Below are 26,425 nucleotides of genomic sequence, written 5' to 3'. Positions count from 1 at the left end.
TATATGATGACATGCAGAAGGCTGTATATGGGAATAGGAAGGTGTTATCTAGTGATTTTAAATAACTGACATCAAGTCTGAGTAGGCACAAATCTCAGTGGCACAATGACAGCTTGAGGCACTAGCTGGGATAGATGCTTTAGGGATATCTTAACATTCAGGATAAACAAAGCCAAGCCTCTCAGTGGGCGGGAGAGGAGAATCTACTGCCCTCCTGGGCTGCCAGGATATAGAGTGAGATGCATCTCAGGGTGCCAGCACCCCGAACTAGAGTGAGCTATTCTGAGACCATGCCATCTTGAATTTGAGAATGTGCCGGCAGAAAAGAAGATGATCTTTTTCATTTGAAATCTGTAGAGGAAGCAGATAGCAATGCCTGATATTTCTTAAAAGAGATTCTCTTCTGTGGCAGAGAATCTAAAAGGATTACTTGTCAAGGACCTGGCTCCATCAATTACAATAGAAGAAAACCTGTTTAGCAAAAACTACTTTATTGTGGGGAAAAAATGACTTTGGAACATTTGAAATACCTTGACCTATGATGTAATGTCCTCCAAGGAGACTGAGCTAGCAATTCTTCACTGGCAATGAAGTCACCCATCACCTTACTGAGTATACAGGTAAGTAATAGCTACAGATTGATTGACTGCAATGAATAATACTCACAAGTCATAAACATCAGCAGAAACCCAAGGAATCCAATTCTGCTGCATTGTTTTCTACCTATCAGAGGTAACAGCTGCATTGACACACTGCCTATGTCAGAACCACGGCTGCTGTACATTTTCCTCTGCAAATTGTTTTCCAGTGGACGAGATTTTAGCATTTTTGTTCAACAGATCTACTGGGGCCCTATGTGATCCACATAAATTTGGACTCCATTCCGTAGGACCTGAGATCACAGTACAGGCATTGCCTCCTATTAAGAGCCCTGAGTAGAGTTTTAATGACCCCATAGCAACTTTGGCTAAAAGGGATCTTAATGAGCATTTACTTAGAACCTATCATATTTAATACTGTACAGCTGGTATGCAGAGATAAAGGGGAAAAAGACAAGAGAACACACAATGAGAACTTACAAAGGCTAAGGAAACAAAACACAGTAAGGAGCAAATGGTAAGATTAATTGTGTGGAATTGCTAGAGGAAGAGTTTGTAAGCTTTATAAGAAAGAAGATGAATCAGCCAGGCATGGTGGCTCACACCTGTGATCCCAGCACTTGTGGGAGGCCCAAGTAGGCAGATCACGAGGTCAAGAGATCGAGACGTTCCTGGCTAACAAGGTGAAACCCCATCTCTACTAAAAACACAAAAAGTTATCCAGGTGTGGTGGCAGGCACCTGTAGTCCCAGCTACTCGGGAGGCTGAGGCAGAAGAATGGCATGAAACCGGGAGGTGGAGCTTACAGTGAGCTGAGATTGTGCCACTGCACTCCAGCCTGGATGACAGAGCAAGACTCCGTCTCAAAAAAAGATGATGAATAAGAAACCAAATGTAGTAGCCTAAGAGACATTCAGTAACATACAGAAAGAAATGAGATTTCCAAAAGGTAGCATTTTTATAAATACATAATTAAAATAAGAAATTAAATGTTTACTAATAATTATGTCAATATCACAAAAAAGTTCAAAGAATATAAGATCCAATTCCTATCATTAAGAATTTTATGGCCGGGCACGGCGGCTCATGCCTGTAATCCCAGCACTTGGATTACATGCCTGTAATCCCAGCCTGTAATCCAAGCCAAGGAGGGTGGATCACTTGAGGTCAGGAGTTTGAAACCAGCCTGGCCAACATGGTGAAACCCCATCTCTACTAAAAGTAAAAAAAGTAGCCAATGTGGTGGCACATGCCTATAATCCCAGCTACTTGAGAGGCTGAAGCACGAGCATCACTTGAACCCAGGAAGCGGAGGTTGCAGTGGGCCGAGATCATACCACTGCACTCCAGCCTGGGTGACGGAGTGAGACTCTGTCTTTGCCACCCCACCACCCACTCCCTGGGGAAAAAAAAAAAGAAACAATTTTATGATCTAGCTTGGGGTAAGGGAAAGCTTAGATAGATATGTAGAAATATTTATTCCACATAAATATAAAATAATACTAAAAGGCAAATATTAAACAATACTCAAAGGTGACTTGAATTTCTTAGCGCCAAATAATGAGTATCAGCAGAAATATTGACAAGGGATCTCTCTAGAGGCTCCCTGTAGATTAGAGCATGGGGAAGACTTCCTGGAGGTGAAGATTAAATTAGACCGTGAAGATAGGTCAGGATTGGCTTGTGCAAAAAAGCACAACAGATATTTGAGGCAAAGAGAACCAAAGGATGTGGGAAGCACACACAGGCTACTGAGAGGCAGCAATGCATGACCCTAGAAGAGTGTTTTTCTAAACAAAAGAGGTGGAGAAATCACTTATCCTAATTACACTCCTCAGAGAAGCAGCTTATACTCAGCACAGCCCTGGAAGCAGGCGAGGAGCAGCGGATGGTCTTCTCTATCAAGGCTCACTCATTGTCACCTGAAAACTCCTTAGAAAGGCAAGCTCTCAGGTCCCTTCTCAGATCTACTGAATCCTCAGCTCTGGGGTGGGGCCAGCGGTGTGGGTCTTAGTGAGACCTACAGGGGGTTCTGGTGTGTGCCCAAGTCCAAGAGGCACACATCTATATACAAACTTCCTAACATAATGACAAATCGTGACTGATACACACTCATCAGTAAATCCTTTAAAAGATACATAAGAAACATTTTAGTATATACTTCAGAGAAACATAGATGTATTCCATCCATGGCACAGAAAAAAAAAAAAAAAGATCAAGTTTCTGAGGTAGGAGAAAGTCTCCATTTAAAAAAAAAAAAAAAAAAAAAAATCTCCTCTCCAGGCTTGCTTCAACTACTCCCCCCAACCCCCTTTTTGGCCTCTCAAGGTTGCAGTGCTTTTCATGACATTTAAAAATGTGTATGAATAGGAAGCTGGGGAATTCACTCCTCATTTGATTTATGACCAAAAATATCAAGCCCTTCTTGTTTCAGGCATGGACGTGTTGTGAATTGAGTGTTGGCTGTACCACGGCTCATAATGTCACTTTTCTGCAGAACTACTACGGAAGAAAGATGACTGCCTAAACTGCACTCCACTGCCTGTGATATTCACTTACTGAAAGGCATAATTAGGGATCTGGTTTTCACTAAAACACACACAAGCTAAATTCCACCTCAAGTGCAACCAGGATTATAGATTCTGGGTGCCTAGGTAACTACTGTTATTGTTGCTTGTAGTACTACAGTGAAACAAAATTTTTATTGTGGAAAAGGAACAGTAACGGTGACAAGCATACCTGAGTAATGTAGGATTTAAATCCACAATCCTCAGCATAAAAACTAAGCACAGATGAAAACACTGGCAGGAAAAATCTCATCTGGAGAATGTGTTTCCATACTTGGAGTCTCAGTTAGATTTTCAAAGTCTTCAGGTCACCCCCAAATTCTGGCATGCCAAATGTCTCCCAGCCTCTCTTAATACTTAATAAGTTCATAATCATTTCATGTGAATCCAGCAGTAACTATAAAAAGCCAAGTAATCTGAGGAACACTTTCCAGTCCATTTAAAGTCCCAAGAATGCCCAGCTAGGGTCAGATGACACCATTATCTATAATTTATTTTAAGCAACTTTGGCTTCAAAAAAAAATTTTTAAGACTCTCTGGATGGGCTGGGCATGGTGGTTCACGCCTGTAATCTCAGCACTTTGGGACGCTGAGGCAGGTGGATCACCTGAGGTCAGGAGTTCAAGACCAGCCTGGCCAACATGGTGAAACCTCATATCTACTAAAAATACAAAAATTAGCTGGGTGTGGTGGCAAACACCTGTAATTCCAGCTACTTGGGAGGCTGAGGCAGAATAATCACTTAAACCTGGGAGGTGGAGGTTGCAGTAAGCCAAGATGACACCACTGCACTCCACCCTGGGCAACAAGAGCAAAACTCCATCTTTAAAAAAAAAACTCTCTGGATGAATTATAAATGCATTTTTAGATAAAATTTGATTGACTAATCAAGTATTGTCTTGTAATTATTAGTGGAGTTTTCTCTTCTCTGAACACTTGTTTGAAACGTGATGCCCTTTCGGGTTCCACACCACCACCATCCTGCCTTTAAACAGCCTTGGTCAACACAGCCAGACAAGCCCTCACAGGTTCAAATTACTTTATTTGTATTAATATTATTTGTCCTAATATACTTGAGTTGATCTGCACATGCCTGGCACTAAGCCAAACTGAGAAGATAAAATCAAACATGTCAACCATCACGTCTTAACTCTGCAGGACGCTATCGAGCAAAACAGAGCAGAATGCTAGCATACTGCTCTCAGAAATTCATGTAAGTAAAATACCATTCTATAGACAGTTTCAACAGTCTGTCCATCAGCATGCATTCTCACATCTCTAAAAGTCTGCATAACTAGTGGGGAAACATCTTGGGTGGGATAGTAACAAATTTCCTTTACAGAATCCAAAACTGCCCAGGAATTGAACTTAGATCAGATTTGAGATAGCATCCATCTACCCTTCCATACTAGAAACAAAGAGAGTATTCAAGGAAGGCTCTGTTTTAAGGACCCTTCTCCCTGTGGTGGCCCCTCTGATAAGACAGTAAGGGTTCCTTGATGTAATGGCTTCAGCACCCACTGGTCACTGCTCATGGAAACTTCAAAAGGAACTAAATCATGCCTTCCTCCCTTCAGCACCCAACAGAAGCATGGTTACTTACATAGTGGATGCCCAGTCTCCAAAACTCCCTCCATCTGCCAGAAGGTGGTTTTTGTCTGGTCCAGGAGGCCCAGGGAGAGCTGCAGTCACGGGAGACGGGGAGGAAAGTGAGTCCAGACTGCTAGTAGGGGTGTCCTCCTTGGAAGGGTTAGGATTGTCACCTAGGAGGAAAAAAAAGCATCCAATTTCAAACAAATAGCCAGAGAAGAAAAAATTCCACTAATAATTATATGGTGTTACTTGATTTGTTAATCAAATGATAAAATTACATTTACAGTTCAGCCTGACAGTATCTGGGTGTCCTGTCTTTACATTTTTTTTTAATCAAAGAGGCTTAAAATAAACCACAGATAATACACAGTGAGGAATGTTTTCCCTACAAAAAAACACAATGCTCAAAATCAGATAATGGAAGATAAAAGGCACCATGGCGGCCACAATGACTTCCTCACTATAAGGAGTCCAGGTATAAACCAATGAAATCAAGAACAGCTCCAAGCAGCACACCAGCCCTGTGGGGTCCAACCTCTTCCTTTCTGGTCACCTATTGGTTAAGTCACTCTCAGTTGCCACTTACTGCATAATAAATTAGACAACTCTACAAGAGCCTTGTTTTCTGAGCTGGTATCTTGGATTATAATATCTAATACCCCAACATTAAAATCCCACACATAGACAAACTTCCATTTCCCTTTGGACATCAGGAAGGGTACTACAAAAGAGTTAGGCTTTTGTGATGATGGCACAGGATGAATTTAAACCGAAGCTAATATTTTTTTAATGAGTTGCACAATGTATGCATTCACAGGGGAACATTTTATTAAATATGTTTAGTATAATATAATTTGTGTATATTATGGGCTTGGGTAGAAAATGCAGAAGATGGAAAACAGAGCTCACAACAGCAGTTATTTCCCTCTACTGGTCTTGCTTTCATGGTCCTCCCAGCTAGTATAAAACGCACCTGATCTGCACCCATCAAGGCTCGGCCCTTAGGCCTAATCTTCAGTCCCCATTAAATATTAACTGCTCCACGCAACCCTGCAGAGGCAGCAATGTTCTATAAAGATAGCACTGACTTGGCCTTGATTTTATAGGTGATGGTCCTAAACTGCTATGGAAGCAAATGTGACACATATAGAGGTTCATAACCCCAGCCCCCAACAGCTTGTAGCTGATTAAAGCTTCATGTTTCCTCAGTCCCAGGCCCTAGAAACTGAGCAAGCAAGAACGCCAGCAACAGCAAGGACCTTGCTCTCAAAAAACATCTTAGATGGTTTTTTTTTTTTTTTTTTTTGAGATGGAGTTTCACTCTTGTTGCCCAGGCTGGAGTGCAATGATGCGATCTCGGCTCACCACAACCTCCGCCTCCCAGGTTCAAGCAATTCTCCTGCCTCAGCCTCTCGAGTAGCTGGGATTACAGGCATGTGCCACCACACCCGGTTAATTTTGTATTTTTAGTAGAGATGGGGTTTCTCCATGTTAAGTCTGGTCTCAAACTCCTGACCTCAGGTGATCCGCCCACCTCGGCCTCCCAAAGCACTGGGATTACAGGCGTGAGCCACCATGCCCAGTCAGATGGATTTCAATTCTCCTAAAAATGAAGCACAGGAGAAATTCCAGGCTCTGATTAAGCTAGCTCCCCAGACGGTCATCTTGAAAACTGATTGTACAAAGTAATTCTTATTGACTCTTGACCCAGCTTACAATGAAGGGTTAAGAGAGAAAATCTTACAAACGGAGCTCTAGAACAACTGAATCCAGACAAGCAGGACTTGGAGATGGTGGTGATGGCTGGAAGAAGAAATTGTTTATGACGGGTATTGCGGGGGACACCTGGAGGACCCTGTGCAGAAGATTCTGATGAGGAAGAGTTTTCTGTATGAGTGCTGCGTGCTAACCAGCTGCACCACTGGAACTCCAAAGAGTTTTCTGAGCTCTTTCTTTCATAAGTGTGTTCCCAGGGAGGGTGGGGGAGATGGCTGAGCAAGAGATGAACCGTATCTCCACAGGGCAGTTCTTCTCCTTGTCCTGAGTCTATTTATAAAGTCTAGAAGACTCTACAATTGCTCTTTCAGTGAAGCCACTTTTTCCACAGTGCTTCACCACAAAAACGTTCAGCTAATTGGAGAAATTCGGCTCCAACAGAAGGGCCAATTTCCAGGCAAATGGACCAAAGCCCACTGGTAGACCACTGCTATGATTTCCTTTTAATTTATGTTCTTTCTGGGATCCAGTCCACTTTGGAACAAAAACCACGTCATCCCCTGTGCCCAGCAAGCTCAACTCCATCCAGTTCTTTTCTGTGAAAGAGCCCAAGTGCTGCGAGGGGGCTGGCCTCCAGCCTTCCCCGGCCCCTCCCTCTGTCTTTCATTCATCATGAGCAATGACTGCCCCCAAAATTAAGAGAATCTCAAATGGAACCCCAGCACAGAGTCCAGAGTAAACCTGAACATTGACCTGGCATGACGGCTGCCCTCAGGGCTCAGCTAGACGCACCAAACTGTCATCAGTTCTGAAGCAGAACAGGATCACCTTCACAGCAAGTCAGATGCCAGCAGCTCCCTGGCTGCAGGAGGCTGGACCCAGGCCCTCAGTCCTCCCTGGGCTGTGTGCCCTGATGGCCGGGCAAGGCATGACATGGCAGAAGCAGCAAAGGAGAGTCTGGGACCGGTTCATTCCCTGACTCACTCCTACCGAGAGAAACCTGTCAATGAGAAGCAACTTTGGGGAACTGGAGACCAGGGGTTTAATGTTACTTTTGAAAGATGCCCGAAATGTTTTTACAACCAGATACAGCAGATCATTTACACTGCCTCTAATCCTTTTCCCAAGCAGACTGACACAGCACAAATTGTCATTCAACATATTAAATCACATTCTATTAAGAGAGTTTTCTCTTCCTTCCTGCCTGCCAAACAGTGGCAATCTGAACCCTCAAGTGAAAATAATATTGGTAGAAGGGAATGTTGACACAGGCTGATCAAAGGAGAAGACACCTCACCCTACTTTCCAAGTGTATAGAGTTCCTTCCTCCTTCACTGTTCAGGAATGAGTTTACCTACTTGAGAGAATCACTGAATTTGAGGGAGAATAAATTAGGTACATAAACATTAAATACAACCATTTCTGAAACTTTAGTTCACCAAAAATCAAATTAGCATTTTTTAACTAGTATGAAAATAATAAAACTTAATAAACATTCTATGTTCAACTTTTAGAATGAATACATATATGTATGAAAAAATGCATATACATTTTTCCTTATACATTTTTCATACATATTTATATATCTATACTTATACATCTAAAATATATATGTGTGTGTGTGTGTGTGTGTGTGTGTGTGTGTGTGTGTGTGTATTTTTTTTTTTAAGAGACAGGGTCTCCCTATGTTGCCCAGCCTGATATCAGACTTCTAGGTTCAAGTGATTCTCACGTCTTGACTTCTCAAAGTATTGGGATTACAAATGGGAGCCACCACCCCTGGCTGGGAATAAAGATTTTAAATCCCACGAAACTAACTTAAAATTGAGAATTAAAGTCAGATACACTCATTATTTTTCCCTATCATTTCTTCTGAGTGATCACACAATCTCTCCCCTCAGGTGACCCTTTAACAGGCATCTACAAACAGATAAATCACCTCTGGGTAAAAGGTCGTTCCAGCGAGTGAACAAAAATGGTACCAAAGGATTTATGAACAGACTCTAAGACACTCACTGGAAAATGAACTACCACCAATTAGAGAGAAAATGACTTCCTCGCAGCATCCTCAGATTAATTCCCACAAGGTACTTGCCAACCCCCTCCTCTCCTGATTCTTTTCTCCTTTCTCACAGCTGTCTGCAGCCATCAATTTTGCATTTCGCTATCATATACTGGTTTTATAACCTGGTTTAAGGTGCCCATTTCCCTTGTACATTTTGTCAGGGTGGAGACCATGTCTTGGTCTTGGGAAGCCTTAGAGAACACAAAGCAGTGCCAGGCAATCCAGGAGTCATCAGGAAGTATGGCAGACTCACCGCCACAAGAAAAGCATGAGCATGGAGAGCCACTGCCTCTAGAAATTGAGAAGGGAAAAAAATCTGAAGACCCCAACATATTCTCACAAAACCTGCACACAGTTTTGGATTCTCATCCTCTCCCGTTTCGAGCCACAAGTATCTCTAATCCACTTTATTCACCCAACTAGCATTTACTGAGCTTCTCCTTATGTACAAAGGCACATCACAGATGCTGAATTAGAGAGAGAAGCAGTCCCTAACCCAAAGATGCCCAGAGTATAATGCAGAAGACAGGCAAAGACAAACAAGGTGGTGTTTGCTGTAATATGGTTATGTCAAGGAGCTTTGAGACCCAGAAAAAGAAGTTTTCAAAGTTACCAGTGTCAGGAGCGAAAGACATGTGGGAGTGCAGCAACAGGAATAGGAAGAAATTATTGCCAGTTTCAAGGGAAAAGCCTCTGGTAAAGAAAATATCAAAACTGAAAGAACAGAAACAGGAGAGCATGTGGCCATTTTCAGAGCCACAGTAGTTGGATTTTGTTGGAGAACAGAGTCAAAGGCAGAAAGCAGGTGCATGAAGTAGGGTTAAGAACTTTGTATCTAATGTAAAGGTATACGAATTTACTCTGCAGACACTGGGAAGGTATTGCAGGGATTAAGCAGAGAAGTGATATGATCTGGAGAATAGCTCCAAAATATATTTAGTTATGACAGTCATTAGAACTCAGTGAACAAAGGTGAAGGGTGGGACAGAAACTTAAGATGAGCCTCGGGTTCATGGCTTGGGAACTGAGTATATGGTGGAATCATTAACTGAAATAGGGAATAAAAAAATAAGGAGCATATTGGGTGAGGGAGATAATAAGACCAGTTGCAGGCATGTTGGGTTTGGGGTGTCAATAAAAAATCTAAGTGAGAGTATCTAAGGGAGAGTTGGTTATACAACCCTAGAGCTCAGAAGAGAAGCCTGAGATCATTTTACTGATCTGAAAGTCACGCACAGAGAGTTGAAGTCACAGCACTGGATGGATAGAACAAGGAAGAAGATGTGGAAAAGTAAAAGAACCTTGAGGAATCTTCCAGCCAAGAGAGTTGGCTGTTCTTTAAAGCAATGTTGTTGTTGTTGTTTTATTGTTTTAAATACAATGCAGTGTTCTTTTGCAAATATTTAGGATTCCTGCACAAACATCAATAATCATAAAAACGGAACACAATTGGCCAAGAGGACATGTCTTTGGTGACAGCTACTATATTCCCCTTAGTCTGATTTTTTACGAGCCTGAGCACGTGGACAAGTGCTTTATTTTCACGATAGACTAAAATAATCTTCAAAGATTGGCAGAAAATTAGACCAAGAGGAGGAAACAAGAACTTGATAATTCTACCATTTCTAATAATTTAGAGGATATTTATATCTTATTTTAATCTATTGATAAGCTTTTACTTTAGGTAGTTTAACTTTTTTTGTTCTGATGATGACAAACTGTTCTCTTCATTCATTTTCTGGTCATTTCACTTGAATAGAACTGCTTTTGGATTGCTGGAAGTAATAAAGCTTCGGGCTTCCCTCCCATTTCATTCATTACTTCTTTGTCTCCTCTCAAATATATTTCCTAACAGTTAAGTCAGAGATAGTTTCCCCTTAAAATCCCTTCCCTGCTGTTCTTCCACTTAGCTGAAGATTTTTTGGCCATGGTATAAAATCACAGACGGTTTCTGTTATTCCTCACAGATGGACCATCCCCACAGCGGCTAAGCTATCCCATGCTCCTCATTCTTAAACATCTGGCTTATGTATCAGCAGGAGTAAGGAAGAAAAGGAGAAGACAGAAAAGAGGAAAGAAAAATGCATAAGAAGAAAAGATCTAATATATTAGTTGAATTTAATTTAAGCAAACCTCACAGTCAAGCATTTGGCTAGCTGGGGGACAGCTGAAACCTGCGTTGGCACACAAATATTCTTCCTGTCAGGTCACAATAATCTTAGATACTTCTAATTATCAAGCAGTTAATAGGATCAAAAGAAAGTTTTGCTGAGAACAAAGTAACTGCACTTATAACACAGAAACACTTTTATTATAAAGTTCACTCTGAAAATGTTCAGCCAAGATGGAATATTAAGGAGAAACCTACCTCTCCCTCACACAAACACCAAATAACCACTCCCCAAAATTTTTTTAATAAATAAAAATATATAACTGCCCTGATAAACTTGTCACACATTTCTGTGGAACAGAAACAGAAAAGAAACATCCAGAGGGACCATTAATAAGCCAAAGGTTTATGGTTCCAAGACCAACTGAAACCAACAGAACCACCTAGACATTTAAATCCTGCAGGGTTCTGGCCGGGCGCTGTGGCTCACACCTGTAATCCCAGTACGTTGGGAGGCTGAGGCAGGTGGATCACCTGAGGTCAGGAGTTCGAGACCAGCCTAGCCAACATGGCAAAACCCAGTCTCTACTAAAAATACAAAAAATAGCCAGGTGTGGTGGTGCATGCCTATAATCTCAGCAACTCAGGAGGTTGAGACAGGAGAATCGCTTCAATCCAGGAGGTGGAGGTTGCAGTGAGCTGAGCTCATGTGACTGCACTCCAGCCTGGGCAACAGAGCAGACTCTGTCTTAAAAAAAAAAGAACCTGTAGGGTTCCTAGTATCTATAACAACATACCAAGCATGGGGCAAAGGGGCTACAGCCAGGCTTTTCATGTGAAAATAGGGACTGGGAGAAGCCCTCCACCCTAGATGGAGGCCAAGAACCTACAAATAAGTTCCCCACTTGCCTGGGGGATGATTCGGCCTATCCTAAGGACAAGAACACTGTGCGGGCAATAATAGCACCTGGTTCTGAACCAGCACCCAGGTGACCCCAGTGGAGGCAATAATAGCCAGACAGCGAAAAGAAAGGGGAGAAGATGGATCCAACACGCCCTAACCATGCATAGACACAAAAAAATCCTCCTTCACCATGGATTTGTAAACTAGAACTGCTAAAAACAAAAAGAAAACTAAGACAGCAAACTCAATGAATAAGAAAACTCAAGAGATTTAGAGATTTGTAATATAGAGAATAGAAGTGAAATTGCCAAAATCTAGATCACAGGAACAAATTGAGAGGAAGAAATATTTAAATAATAACCAAAGTCTCAAAATTAAAGAAACATCAAAGACCTCAATTGTAAAAGACTGAGAGTGCCAAACGGAGGAGCAATGAAAATCCTGCACATAAGACATATTATTTTAACATTTAAGAATATCAAATACAAAGAAAAAAGCACCCATATGGAAAAAGCAGATCATATAAAAAGAAAAAGAATCAGACTGACATCAGACTTCTCAACAGCAATGTTAAGTGCAGAAGGAAATTGAAGTAGTATCCTCGGCTGGGTGCGGTGGCTCACACCTGTAATCCCAGCACTTTGGGAGGTAGAGGTGGGCAGATCTCTGGAGATCCAGAATTCGAGATTAGCCTGGCCAACATGGTGAAACCCCGTCTCTACTAAAAATACAAAAAAAAAAATTAACCAGGCATGGTGGTGGGTGCCTGTAATCCTAGCTACTCAGTAGGCTGAGGCATGAGAATTGCGTGAACCCAGCAGGTGGAGGTTGCAGTGAGCTGAGATCACGCCACTGCACTCTGGTCTAGGCTACACAGTGAGATTGTATCTCCAAAAAAAAAAAAAAAAAAAGAAGGAAAAGAAAAGAAATTGAAGTAGTATTCTTAAAGTATTAAAGAAAAAAAAATATGAGCAGAGAATTGTATATTCAAACTGCCTTCAACTGTGAGGGTATAATGAAACTATTATCACAGATATAAAAATTCCCAAAGGATGGCCACACAAAGAACTATACTGATAACACTCTTAGAGAAATTCCTTGAGTATTTAAATAAAAGAAGCAATATAAGATGTTCAGCTAACTTGATAATGTCCATTGTTGTCTTTTAAAAAATCTAAGACAAAAGAAAAGGAAAAGAACATAACCAAAATAATCCAGAACTGAAACTCTGGAAAATAACAATATGGTAGGGGTGGGGAGATCAGAGGGAGTTGATAACCCATTAAATTATTTGTCTTATTGGAAGTGGGGAGAGAAATATAAATAGTTTAAGAAAGTAACAGAGAAATAATACTAAGTTTCAAAACAAAGGCACCACTTTAGAAACAAAACAAAAAAAAACTACCATTTCAAAAAGCAGAACATTTGCTTTTCTGAAGAGAAAGCAGAAAACGGCAATTGTATCAAAATTCACTAAGTGAAAAAATGACAGAAATCCTAATATGACAGTAATTGCAATATATATAAATGTCCGAAACTCACCAATTAAAACACAGTGACACTCCAAATGTATTTTTTAAACCCAATAGTATGCCGACTACAAGAAACATGCTTCAGACAAAAAGGCCAAAAAAGATTAAACTAAAAGATCAAAAGATGAATATATTAAGCCAATATGAACCAAAAGGAAATGATCTTAATAAACCACACGAGAACCATTTTATAATAATAAAGGAAATAAACAGTTAAATGAGAAGATAAGCACCTGATAATACAGTGTCAAGTAAAAAAATGACACAAGTACAAAGAAAAAGAGAAAAATCAACAATTGTAGTTGCAGTTTTTAAAACTCCTCTGATACTGCTATCAAATTGACCAAAAAGAAAGACATATCTGTAATCAACAATGAAAAGCCCATGTTTTATACACATGCATACAACTCACAATAATTAGAAGATGCATATTATTTTCAAGAACACATGGAATATTTTTGTAGGAAGGCTATAAAGTCTTATCAAATTCCAAAGGATAAACAGTATATAAATTCTCTTCTCAGACCAATATTGCAAAATAATCCATATATTGGTAAACTAAACACGATTAAGAAGAAAATCGTAATGAAAATATTTAGAACTCAATAACAAAAAAAAATTTCATATAAAAATTTGTGAAACATGCCGAAAAATGCCAAAATGGAGATTTATGGCTTTAAAATATTTGTTAGGAAACAAGAAACGTTCAAAACATTTTATGCCATAAAAAGACAATTTTCCTAAATATTGGTAGTCAAAGAACAGTTGACTGTTTAAATATATATTGAAATTACAATCAATGTGAAGTTGACTATGAAACTAAAATTTACTGAAATATATTTGATTTTTTTATTTCAGTACATTTACTCAATAGGAATTAATCGTATACTATAATACACACAACTTACTCCATAATAGTGAAAAACTATTATTAAACTATTATTTTTATTATTTATTTGATGTAAGACTTTGAGGGGAAAAAATCTCCAGATCACAGTGAAAATCGATGAGAAAATGTGATCTGACATATAAAAGCTCACTCTAAACACAGAGAAATAAATCTGAAGGCTAAACACCATCTATTTGTACTTAGAGTGGCTTCAACCAAAGTGAAATGAATACTTTCTCCAGCAGGGGGTGAGCACAACTGCTCCAATTAACATCCACCTCATACCCCTATCCCCTTGTGCCTGAATTCATCCTCCTGTCACCCTGCATTTTCTATCTTTTAAATAGGGCCACCCAATAAAAACCAATAATCTCTTGCTTTGAGTATTTCAATGGCTTCTCTGCCCAAATGATGTGTCTGCTCTAATGATGTTGTACCCAAGGAAGACTAAAGCAACCACAGTGTGGCTTAATGTCTGTATTGGAAGAGGGTTCAGGAGCTGGGGGAGGAGAAAGCATACCCTCAAGAATCACCTCTGGGTGAAAGTCACAGTGGCAGACTAACAGCTCTGAGAAGAAAATCTACAGGAAGAGCCTGAAATGGAGGGGATTATAAAATGCTGCAGTAGGATGAGAGTTTTGTTTGGCTAATTTGTATAAGCCTGTTTAAAACACAATCTTTGGGCCGGGCGCGGTGGCTCAAGCCTGTAATCCCAGCACTTTGGGAGGCCGAGACGGGTGGATCACGAGGTCAGGAGATCGAGACCATCCTGGCTAACACGGTGAAACCCCGTCTCTACTAAAAAAATACAAAAAACTAGCCGGGCGAGGTGGCAGGCGCCTGTAGTCCCAGCCACTCGGGAGGCTGAGGCAGGAGAATGGCGTAAACCCGGGAGGCGGAGCTTGCAGTGAGCTGAGATTCGGCCACTGCACTCCAGCCTGGGCGACAGAGCAAGACTCCGTCTCAAAAAAAAAAAAAAAAAAAAAAAAAAAAAAAAAAAAAAAAAAAACACAATCTTTGAACTAAGCATGAGATAGTCATGTCCTAATTTCTACCATATGGCAAATACTATGACAATAAAATCTCCTAACCATTGCAGCCTTTCCTCCTAATGTTACCCAGGACATTCAGGGCACTGAAAAGGAGAGCAGTGTCTACTATCAGAAACAGAACTGCCAAACTCATTTCATATATAGTCTAGCATAATTCCTACTCTGCTAAAATAAAGTCTGGGTTGCTATATCATGTCAAAAAGTAGTACCTAATGCTACACTGAATAGTGAAAACCAAAATAAACCAAAACTTATATTTTCCTACCCCAGTTCAAATGCTTTTGGAATTGACGGAGATTGAAGGATATAGCTGACATCCATTCCTTTTTTTTTTTTTTTTTTTTTTTTTTTTTTTTGAGACAGAGTCTCGCCCTGTCACCAGGTTGGAGTGCAGTGGTGCGATCTTGGCTCACTGCAACCTCTGCCTCCTGGGTTCAAGTGATTCTCATGCCTCAGCATCCCAAGTAGCTGGGATTACAGGCACACACCACCACACCCAGCTAATTTTTGTATTTTTAGTAGAGACGGAGTTTCACCATGTTGGCCAGGATGGTCTCAATCTCCTGACCTCATGATCCGCCTGCCTCGGCCTCCCAAAGTGCTGGGATTACAGGTGTGAGCCACCATGCCCCATCAACATCCATTTTTTAATGATCTAGTGCCTGGGAAGAGTAGAGTGCACCATACTGTTTCCTCAAATGTGGTGAATACAGGTCAAAGTATACTACTTTCTCCCTACAAAAAGAAACATCTCAGACTGTCATATTGGATCAGAACAATGACCCATCTTGTATGGCACTCTGTTTTAACAAGAACATCCAAAGATGCTCTAGTTGTCCACAGCCTCTTCCTTCCTACCCAAGTCTTAGAAGTGCATCATAACACCCACTTGCTTTGAAACTACTCAGGCAGCAGTGTGTCATGGACCGTGAAACATTCAAGGCTTCCAATTCTGAGTAAAGGAGCACGACTTCCAGAAAAACTTGTGATTTATTACTGCCCCAAAGGCAGGATTACAGTTTTGTCCAAAATTTTGATTTTGCATTTTGTCACTAGCACTCCAATAATTATTAGCTTTCAGAAACTGGGTGACCAGGTCTCCAAATGTATTGTTAGACTGAGGGAAACTGAAAAAGATCATGACCAAAGAACACAGAAAAATCACCTATCTCACCCAGCTGGATTATCTAAGACTGGTTTTTTCCAAGTAGCTCATTCCTGAGTTTTTGAAGAAAACTGAACAGCCTTGTTTCTTCACAGCTTACCCACATGCTTGGCTGGACCAAAATGTCATTGTGTTCCAGGACCTCATCTAGCTAGAAGTTGTAATCTATACATAGAATGACCAGGGCACACAGAGCAGTCTGAGGAGCACGGCTGAGAAGGGTCAAAGTCAGGTCCAAACCCCAATCAACACCTAACCAGCCAAAGAAAACCTGGCACTCCCTCTCCAACCTTCCCTATGATAGTCAACTTGTATTAGTCCATTCTCACGCTGCTAATAAAGACATACCCGAGACTGGGTAATTTATAAAAGAAAGAGGTTTAATTGACTCATAGTTCAGTATGGCTGGGGAAGCCTCAGGAAACTTACAATCATGGCAGAAGGGGAGGTAAACACGTCCTTCTACACATGATGGCAGGAAGGAGAAGCACCATGCAAAAGGCAAAAGCCCCCTTATAAAACCATCAGATCTTGTGAGAAACCACTCACTATCACAAGAACAGCAGGGAGGTAACTGCTCTCACGATTCAATTACCTCCCACGGGGTCCTTCCCACGACATGTGGGGATTATAGGAACTACAATTCAAGATGAGATCTGGGTAGGGACACACCAAATCGTATCACAACTTCAACTGAAATGGCTAAGGAATGGAGCGAGATAACTTTCTTCGAGAAGCACTATCAACAGAGGCACCAAACAGATAAGATCTACAGAAAGAAACAGTCCAAAGCAAGATAAAAATTAAAGTTGAGATATTTTTCAGCCCAGATATTTATTCTCATCCTCCACAAAACCTAGGCCAGGGAATTATATCATATTATCTCACATATTAGTTTTCCTTAACTGGAAAAGTAAACACACACACACACACACACACACACACACACACACACACACGCAGTTCCTTTATTAAACAAATTAGAATAGTAAAGATAGGTTACAGAATACTAAGTTTGACATTAAAATGAAGCCTTTTAAAAACTGTGAAGGTAGGGATATCTTTCTTTAAAAAGAGAATCAACTCTACCCTACCATCCAAAGGAAATTCTTCTTTACTGTCCATACAGTAGTAAGTATTGCGTGATTACTCTAGAAAAAAAGTCCAGATTCTTTCATCAGAAAATCTTCCTGAAGTCTTACATTAGGGGAAAAAAGGAAGAAAGATTAAGACATTAACCCTGCCAACTGCCCATTAAGGAAAGCAGCTACCTGTGTTTCTCACCACGGACAGGTGCACTGAGATGCAGGTTATAACTGCCACATGGTAGAGAGCTTCCTAAAGACCCACTTAGCCCAATTCTCAGTTACACTGCAAGCTCAAGTAATGCCATCCAGGGTAACGGGCAGAACAACCTCGCTCTTCCCATTTTCCCTCTGAAACAAGGCAAGCCAAAATGGGAACTATAACGAAGTCAAATAATGTACAGATGAATGACAGTCAGTTGCTAGATAATAATTCACTTGGCTAATATAATGTATCTGAAATCCTCTCTAGAAAAAGAAAAATGTGACTTCTCAAGAAAGTAGCTTCCTACTTTCAGTCCCAAAAGCACAGAAACAAAACGACATACAGATCTGCATTCCCCCCAAAAATGAAAAGGCAGCTCCTGAACTATAAATTAAAATGTCACATTAAGGCATGAAAAGATGTAATGAAATTGCCATAAACTTAAGAAGTAGATTTTATTTTCTGTTGCCCAAAGATTTAAAGAAATTAAGCATAATGCTTGTCCCAGAAAGCTACTATGACAGCTGAAATATACCAAAAGTGCATGCCAGGAAAAGCTGATGAGCGAATCAGCTGTTAAAACCAATCACATGACAAAAAATAAAGACTGCATTATAAAGTTATAGCAACAGCTAATAGGCATCAGGTTACAACTCCAGGAACCACCTCTACCTCTTGCAAAGGTCGATGGAAATCTGCAGCAATTCAATTATAAAGCAAGTAAGACCAGTTCAGTTGCAATGTCAACAGAAGTCAAAGCAAATTGCTTTACTCTATAAAGCAAAGAACATTTTTATGTCATAATCACAGTCCTGGGGCATTGTTTAAAGACTAAAATTTTTGCCTATATAAACAAAAAATATAACAGCCATGTGTTATTATTCTTGGGAACCCAAAACTACTCAGATACTTAAACTGTCTTCCATAAACTTTGAGGAAGCTGCCACTTTGACAGCTCAGGAAATTTAGAGCACTGTGCTCAGAGCACAACTTCAGTCCGGCTGAGACACTGAGAGCTGCCAGACTCCTTGCTTTTCACCTCTCCTCCTCTATTCTTCTCACCTAAGAAGGAAAGTTCATTATTATTAATTGCCAGATGGAGGCCGGGGCAGTGGCTCACACCTGTAATCCCAGCACTTTGGGAGGCCGAGGTGGGTGGACCACCGGAGATCAGGAGCTCGAGACCAGCCTGGCCAAAAGGGTGAAACCCCGTCTCTACTAAAAATACAAAAAAACAAATTAGACGGACATAGTGGCAGGGGTCTGTAATCCCAGCTACTCGGGAAGCTGAGGCAGAATAATCGCTTGACCCTGGGAGGCAGAGATTGCTATGAGCCAAGATCGTGCCATTGCACCCCAGCCTGGGCAACAAGAGCGAAATGGTCTCAAAAAAATAAATAATTGCCAGAGGGAGATGCAGTTACCAATAAACTTAGGTATAATGTTGGACAAAAAATAACCAGAAATGAAAGACTAAATTACATTTTATTTGAAAGCATACTAAACATGAAAGCATATCTGAAGCTCTTCTGCTTCAGATACCAGGCTCTCAAGAAAATATAAGCTAAAATTATGCAATATTCACTACCTATTGGCTGGTTTACATCCATTAACTCTGTTATTCCAGGCAAAAACCACGTCAAAGTTTTATTGTCCAAACTTGTGAGGCTTAGAGGGGGATTTGCTGAGATTATAAACAACATCAAGAGGAGGGCAGAAATTTAAACCCAGGTTTAAATCCAAACTTAACCACAAGTGAGCCAACCATTCAAGAAAACTCTTTGCTGCCTAAGTATTTCTGGTAATAGGGATCCCCAAAACGCCAGGACAATGCGACCATGAGAAAGAAGCCTGGGCCAAAGGTGAAAGACACGGGAAGTCTAACAGGAAAACACTAAGCAGTGAGAGACAGTCATTCTCAGTGCCAATGAAGCCTCTCCAGGCCAGCTCATGCTAAAGGGACTCCATCCCCTTTCTTTCTAGACTCTGCTTCTCAATCCTTCCATTTCAAAATTTTAAACGTATACCCAACACACCAGTATGAAACACAGCTTGCTTCAGAGTTAAGTTGAAACGTTTGTAAACTAAACACATATAAATGTATGCGGTATGTGTGTATGTGTGTATTTATATGTATGTATTATAAGTAATACACTATAGACAAGATATGAAATACAAATATGTATAAAGAAAATCACTAACTCTTACCACCTAAGGATAACCATTGTTATAACTGATTATTTTTCCAGATGTACTTGTATGCTTATAGTATATTTAAATATATAGTTTTTCCTTTAAAAGAATATTTTTGAAAACTCCATTTTAAAACTTGCTTTTTTCATTCAAAAGTATACTGTACATTATTTCTATGGACACATCTTTATCATCCCAGGATGGCAAGAGGCCTATGTGTGATGAGTAAGACATCTGCATCATCTGACTGTGTTTGGCTGGGCTGTAGAATACAAAGTCCTCTTATAAGTACATCCATACAGTAGAATGCAAAGAATACTATACAGCAGTGAAGAAAGGAGAAAGGTCTCTTTGTACTGACATAAAAAGCAACACAAGATATACTATAAAATTTTAAAAAATAAAAAAGGTATGAAACTGACTTTTCAGTGCAGAAGAGAGTAAATAAGAATTCGGATTCCTATTTGCTTATTGTGGTGGTTAATACTGAGTGTTAACTTGATTGGACTGAAGGATGCAAAGTATTGTTCCTGGGTGTGTCAGTGAGGGTGTTGCCAAAGGAGATTAACACCTAATCAGTGGCCAGAGCAGCCGGAATAAAGCAGGCAGAAGAAGGTGGAAGGACTTAACGTGCTGAGTGTTCCAGCCTTCATTCTCCCATGCTGGATGTTTCCTGCCCTGGAACATGAGAGTCCAAGTTCTTCAGCTTTTGGACTCCTGGACTTAAGCCAGTCGGCTTTCGGATCTTCAGTCACAGACTGAAGGCTGCACTGTCAGCTTCCCTACTTTTAAGGTTTTGGGACTCGGACTGGCTTCCCTGCTCCTCAGCTTGCTTGCAGATGACCTATTGTGGGACTTCACCTTGTGATCATGTGAGTCAATACTCCTTAATAAACTCCCCTTCAATATATACATCTATCTTACTCATTCTGTCTCTGTACAGAACCCTAATACAACTGTATATAAGCATAAAGAATTCTAGAAGGATAGGAAACTATAGGTTGAACTATATAAAAATGATGATATTCAATCATGTTTGGCATATAACAACAGCAGTTTCACAAGGCACAAACTTGCTAATAACTGATCATCAATCCAATGTACATCTCAACTCTAGAAGGATTTCAGAAACTACAAGTTGAACTACATGAAATTCTCAATGATTATGTGTGGCCTATAATATGGGGGGGAGCATTTGAAATTGCTGATATTAGATAATTTTTGACCTAAAAGATGGCAATTTCATGTGCTTCAACCCATGAACATCCATGGTTACAGATCTGGCTTGCAGATGCAGGCACTGAGTCAACGGGATGGAATAGATCTTTCCACTTTGTATCTTTTTATACTTTTTGAATTTTCAAACATGGGAATATATTATTTATTTAATTATTTTTAATAAAGAAGGGGAGAGAAGTGGGAGGAGAAAACAGAAAAGTAACAGCAAAATCTCATATCAAATTCAGGCAGCATCAAATTCCAAAATGTGTTCACTTTCTAAATTTCTAATAGCCTGTTAAAGTATCAGGTACCTGAGATATCCTCACTATAACCAATCTATGACCAGTTGTTTGTTCATTTAGATAAGTGGTGGCATAAATTACAATAACGTGCTTTTGCAGTACTTAGTATCACTGAAATAAAATGGGTCACTTCCCTCCCCCGTGTCTCATAAAAAACAGGCCTAGACTTCTCTCCTGGAGGGCCCATGCTTGTTACAGTGTTTTACGTCCCATATTTAAAACTATAGTCTTCTCTGGCTCTTCTTTCTCCTTTATCTCCTGGATCAAGACCACGGCTCTGACTCCCTTACAACTCTAACCATTTTTTTTTTTTTAATGGAAAAACTAAGAATCATTCTTAAAATTAAAAAATAAACAGCATTGTTAGAAATGCACAGAGTAGGCCGGGCGCAGTGGTTCACGTCTGTAATCCTAGAACTTTGGGAGGCCGAGGCAGGTGGATCAAGAGGTCAGGAGATCGAGACCATCCTGGCTAACATGGTGAAACCCCATATCTACTAAAAACTAAAAAAAAAAATAGCTGGGCTTGGTGGCAGGCGCCTGTAGTCCCAGCTACTTGGGAGGCTGAGGCAGGAGAATGGTGTGAACCCGGGAGGCGGAGCTTGCAGTGAGCGGAGATTGCGCCACGGCACTCCAGCCTGGGTGACACAGCGAGACTCCATCGAAAAGAACAGAACAGAACGAAAAGACATGCACAGAGTATCTCTGAAAGACTCACAAGACAAATGGCAATGTCTGTTGGCTCCAGGGAAGAGAAGTTCACAGTTGCCTTTATGTTCAGCACTCTAGAACACTTAAGAACCCAGATCCTGGAATCAGACTGCCTGGGTTCCATCCTAGCTTTGTCACAGATGTGGGTGAGTTATTGGCCTTCTCTATGCCTCAGTTTCCTGAACTATAAAATAGAGACAATAATACTACCCATAGGATTGTTCTGGATATTATCTAAGTTTAGTAACTATTGCCAATAACAGTACTCGGTATATAACATGCTAATACGTAACTGTTCAAAGTTATTACTCTCTGAATTTTGTATCAAGCTCCTGCATGCACTACTAAAGATTTTAAGAAAAAGAGTATACCTTTTCAATAGCCAAGATAATAAACAGAAACTTAATCACTATTCCTCTTTAAAGAGAAAACTAAAACCCATTACCATAATCATATTTCATGCTCAAAAACTTGTGCTGCTGATTTTAAAAACTATTAGTAGACCCAAAATGCCAGTCTCAAAATTTTTTTTTTTTTTCTTTTTTTGTTGTTGCAGATGGGGTCTTGATCTGTCACCTAGGCTGGAGTGCAGTGGTGTCATCACAGCTCACTGCGGCCTCAACCTCCCAGGCCCGAGTGATCCTCCCAAAGTGCTGAGATTATAGGAGTGAGCCACTGAGCCTGACCCCAAATTTCATTTTCATAGGCTTAAAGGGTTCCCCCCCCCCATCTAAAGGTGACCCTGTAGCCCTTCTTAATACAGCTTAGGAGGGCACAGAGAACGGTAGAATGAGCATGCAGAGGGAACCAGGTTGCAAAGACACAACCCAGACCTAAGAAAAGCCAACTGGAGACAACTCATGATAAATACAAGGAGTGTTCTCTGGCACTGCCTCAGTCTTGCATCATTTCTTTTTCCTCAACAGTTGGTAACAAATCATTAAGTAAAAATTAACTGGCCACAGGTTGGCTTTGTTCTATTAATTGCACACAACACTCTTAGATCATGGTCATCTTAATCATGGGCCATAGAGTTTTCAGAGCCATAGAAGTTACTTGGAATTGGTCACACAGAGAAACACCGTCTCCCTCAAGATTTCTGCTCATCTTCCTGGCTATCAAAGAAAACGTTTTAAATCAGTCACTCTTGACAGCCTTAAAATTCCATTTCATTCAGGATAAACAATACTTTGGTTGGTTTGAAAAGATGTTTCTTAGACAGCCCAGCTACCTCCTACGCCACAAGAGTTTCAAAGGGGGCTATAAAGAGAGTGACAGCTGCTTGAATTCAGAACTAGAAATTAAAATAAAAGCTATTAGAAGTGAAGAAAAAACCCACTCCACAGGGAGACAAGCTTTAAAGAATTTTTCTCTCTTCTATAAATCTGAGTTACCTGCCATGAACTTATTTTCACCATAGAAGCAGCTATGTATTTTTTTTAAAGGCATTAAATAAGCTTTTTTTTTTCCTCCTCCAGAGAAAGGGGGAAATGTTCATCCCACACAGAAGCACAGTTAAGATTACATAGGAAGCAATAGAAGTTGCCTTTCACTTTGTCACTAGCACTGTGGTGGGGGGGGTGGGGTTGCTGAGCCTCACAGGAGGTTTCTGGGGAGACACCAACGCAGGGGAGGCATCCCACATAATTTCCAGGCACGCCACAACTCAATTACAGCCCTGAATCTTCTGGCTGCCTTTTCCAACCCATTGATCTCATCATTGTAAAAGTGAGTTAAGAAATAATCTGTCTACATATACTGTCGCACATCCAAGCCTGGTCTTAAACTTCACAACACAGTAATTCCATGTCAAGAAATCCTAACCTGCTGTGAGGGGATGGCAAGGGGCTTCCAGGCTTGGGAAGTTATTACCCAGAGCCCACCCATGAAATGCCATGCCAAAAAAAAACTGGTAAGAATGGAGAAAAGACAGACTGCCAATCTTAAGACAAAGATCTGCTTGTTCAGTTACCTGGATTGATTATAATTCTGCATCGAGCTGATGCATATTTACAAGAAACATCAATAGCTACAGAATGTTGACGAAAATCCATGCCAACAATGGTTTTCCAGTGGTACTTCTCACACCTCCACATAGTTTGTGTCCTGCTAACATTGTGGGAAAGACAGAGTAGTTACAATTCACTTGTGAAAACACATTCTCATAAAGGGGCATTCTACAGATGCTCTCTTGGGAACTGAGGTTACAGGGTGCGCCACTGCCGTGAATGTGAACTACCCATCCTTGGCTTCTAATGAAGGGTCTCCCTAGAATGAGTGGCCTCCCACCCCTTAATACGAGCCTACGGATGAACATGGATATATGCACCTGTGAGGAAAAACTGGAGAAAAATGAGCTCTACTTTGCTCATAGTTATAAGACTGTTCTTTTTCTAAGTAGATGGAACATTTTAGTAACAACTTACTATTTCTCTCTTTCCACTGACTTTCCATATACACTATTTCCATGTATACTTTTTATACCAAGACATTCTACACCATTTTTTACTAAACCTATTTTTCAAAGCAGTTACATATGAGAATACATATTGAACACACTAACAAAATGGCATGCTTCCTTCCTTTTGATGGAAAGATGGTCTATTTTTAAGCTGCAAGGAAAAAACTGAAGACAAAAACAAAAACATAAACACAATGATAGATTTACCTATGAGCTTAATCTGTGGTGAATAATGTCCACTTTATCTGCCTTGATCTCCACATCTAGTCAGTTCAGAAGTCCCTGATTTGCTTTAACATCTCTCCCAGATATCCATTTTATTTTGCTTCCTAGTGCTAATTCAAGCCCACTTCAACCTCAGCCTAAATTACTTCATCAGCCTTTTACCATGGCTGCCTTTCAGATTCCTACTGGCAGATTAAGACAGATTAAGTTTCTTAAATATTATTTTCCAAATGTTACAACTCTTCTCCCTTGCTGAAAAATATGCAGTGGTTCCTCTTATCATTTTAAAGCTAAAGCAACTTTCCCTGGCTTTAAGAGTACTACCCTGCAGCAGCAGCTATAGTTCGAGTGCTTACTATGTGCCAGACATCAGGCTAAACACATTAACAACTGAACCTTCTCAACCATCCTCAGTGGTAGATACTATTACCAACCTGATTTTGTAGCTAATAAAATAGATTTAGAGAGGGTAAGCAATTTGTCCATGAGTACAGAGTCAGGATACATATTCCCCAGCCCAGGCTCCAATGCACCCATCTGTCCCCTAGGCTGTCTCTCCTGAGTCTAAGTCTTCCACATTAGGTCCACCTATCATTCACAACCGCCAACGCTGTCCCCTTCTAATCAGGGAGTCTCACACCTGGCTCTAATCAGCAGAGTCTCACATCTGCTCCTGCTATGCCTCAGTCACGCTACTCCCCTTACCTGAAACCCTTTCCCACACAACTGCCAAAACAGCTCATTTTAAGGAAACCAGAAAGCCTCCCCTACAGACTTCCCTTCCTCAGAGCTAGCACTGGGTACTCATTGCCACATTGTTTCTTATTTCACTGCAGTGACAAATAGAATGGGAATACAAAATCAGCTCCTTGAGAAGAAAAACTATATGTGGCAGGATGTGGAGCATACAAAAGCTCTTCAATAGATACGTGGTATAATTCTGATTTTCATATTTAGTGTAATAAAAACCACTAATAAATGGTAGAGGCAAAAACAACTTCCAAATGGCTAACAGCATTCCATTGTTTAGAATTAAAAATCTACATTTAAAAAGACCACAAAGTGGCCTGCTTTCTAATTTTCTATTCTCTGGCTCATGCCTCAAAATCAAACCAGACTCTTTCAACCTACCCTAAGACGGCTCATTTATATCATCAGCATTGCTCTCGTTGACATGTGACAATTAAATTTTAGCTAATTATTCAAAGTTCTAATTTGATATTACTCAGGCTGAAAGGACATCTATATATGATTTATTTGTCCTACTCTGATTTTAGAGACTCATCTAGATCAAGATATATTCCTACTTAGGACCCAAGGAAATGATCACGTGTCATTGTTTATCCATCTCTGCCCTGCTCAACAGTATTTTCACTTTTTGCTGAGAAGGCTCTGTATCCTCATCATGGTATCTACCACGCTGTAGGACTACAATAACACATGCTCAACAAAATGTGCTGCAGTTAGCACATTCATGATCCAAATGTGAAAGTGCCAACCCGACGATACCCAAGTAAGACCAACACTCAAATGTTATTAAATCTTGCCAATTGGCTTGCAAGATGATTTTGTTTTCAACTCACTATAAGTCATATTTTTTTAAGTTGCCTAAATAAGTAAGCTGCTATATCATGTTACAAAAGAAGACAGGCGAAGAATACTTAATTACACAAGAAGATACATATAAAACCTAGTTCTGTAAATGTCTAGTTCTGTTTAAAATTAGAGCTAGCATGAAGAAAGAGATTCAGATGGTAATCCTCTTCTCCCTGACTCCCCAAACCTTTGCTTAAAATTTCTTCTGCCTTGAATGAAAAATAACAAAGATCC

General features: G+C 40.3%; 1 protein-coding gene across 1 annotated transcript in view; it reads right to left on the bottom strand.

The window, feature by feature from the left end:
• Positions 1–26,425, bottom strand: part of ARHGAP10 (Rho GTPase activating protein 10) — a 336,548-nt gene that overhangs the window by 21,101 nt on the left and 289,022 nt on the right. The window contains exon 20 of the mRNA XM_010368443.2: positions 4,770–4,929. Within this exon, the coding sequence (XP_010366745.2) occupies positions 4,770–4,929 (160 nt within the window). The remainder of the gene's footprint in view (positions 1–4,769; positions 4,930–26,425) is intronic.

This window comes from Rhinopithecus roxellana, chromosome 2 (assembly GCF_007565055.1).
Source record: "Rhinopithecus roxellana isolate Shanxi Qingling chromosome 2, ASM756505v1, whole genome shotgun sequence".
NCBI lineage: Eukaryota > Metazoa > Chordata > Mammalia > Primates > Cercopithecidae > Rhinopithecus > Rhinopithecus roxellana.
The sequence above is the reverse complement of the archived record's forward strand: the minus strand, read 5'-3'. Positions and strand labels throughout refer to the sequence as shown.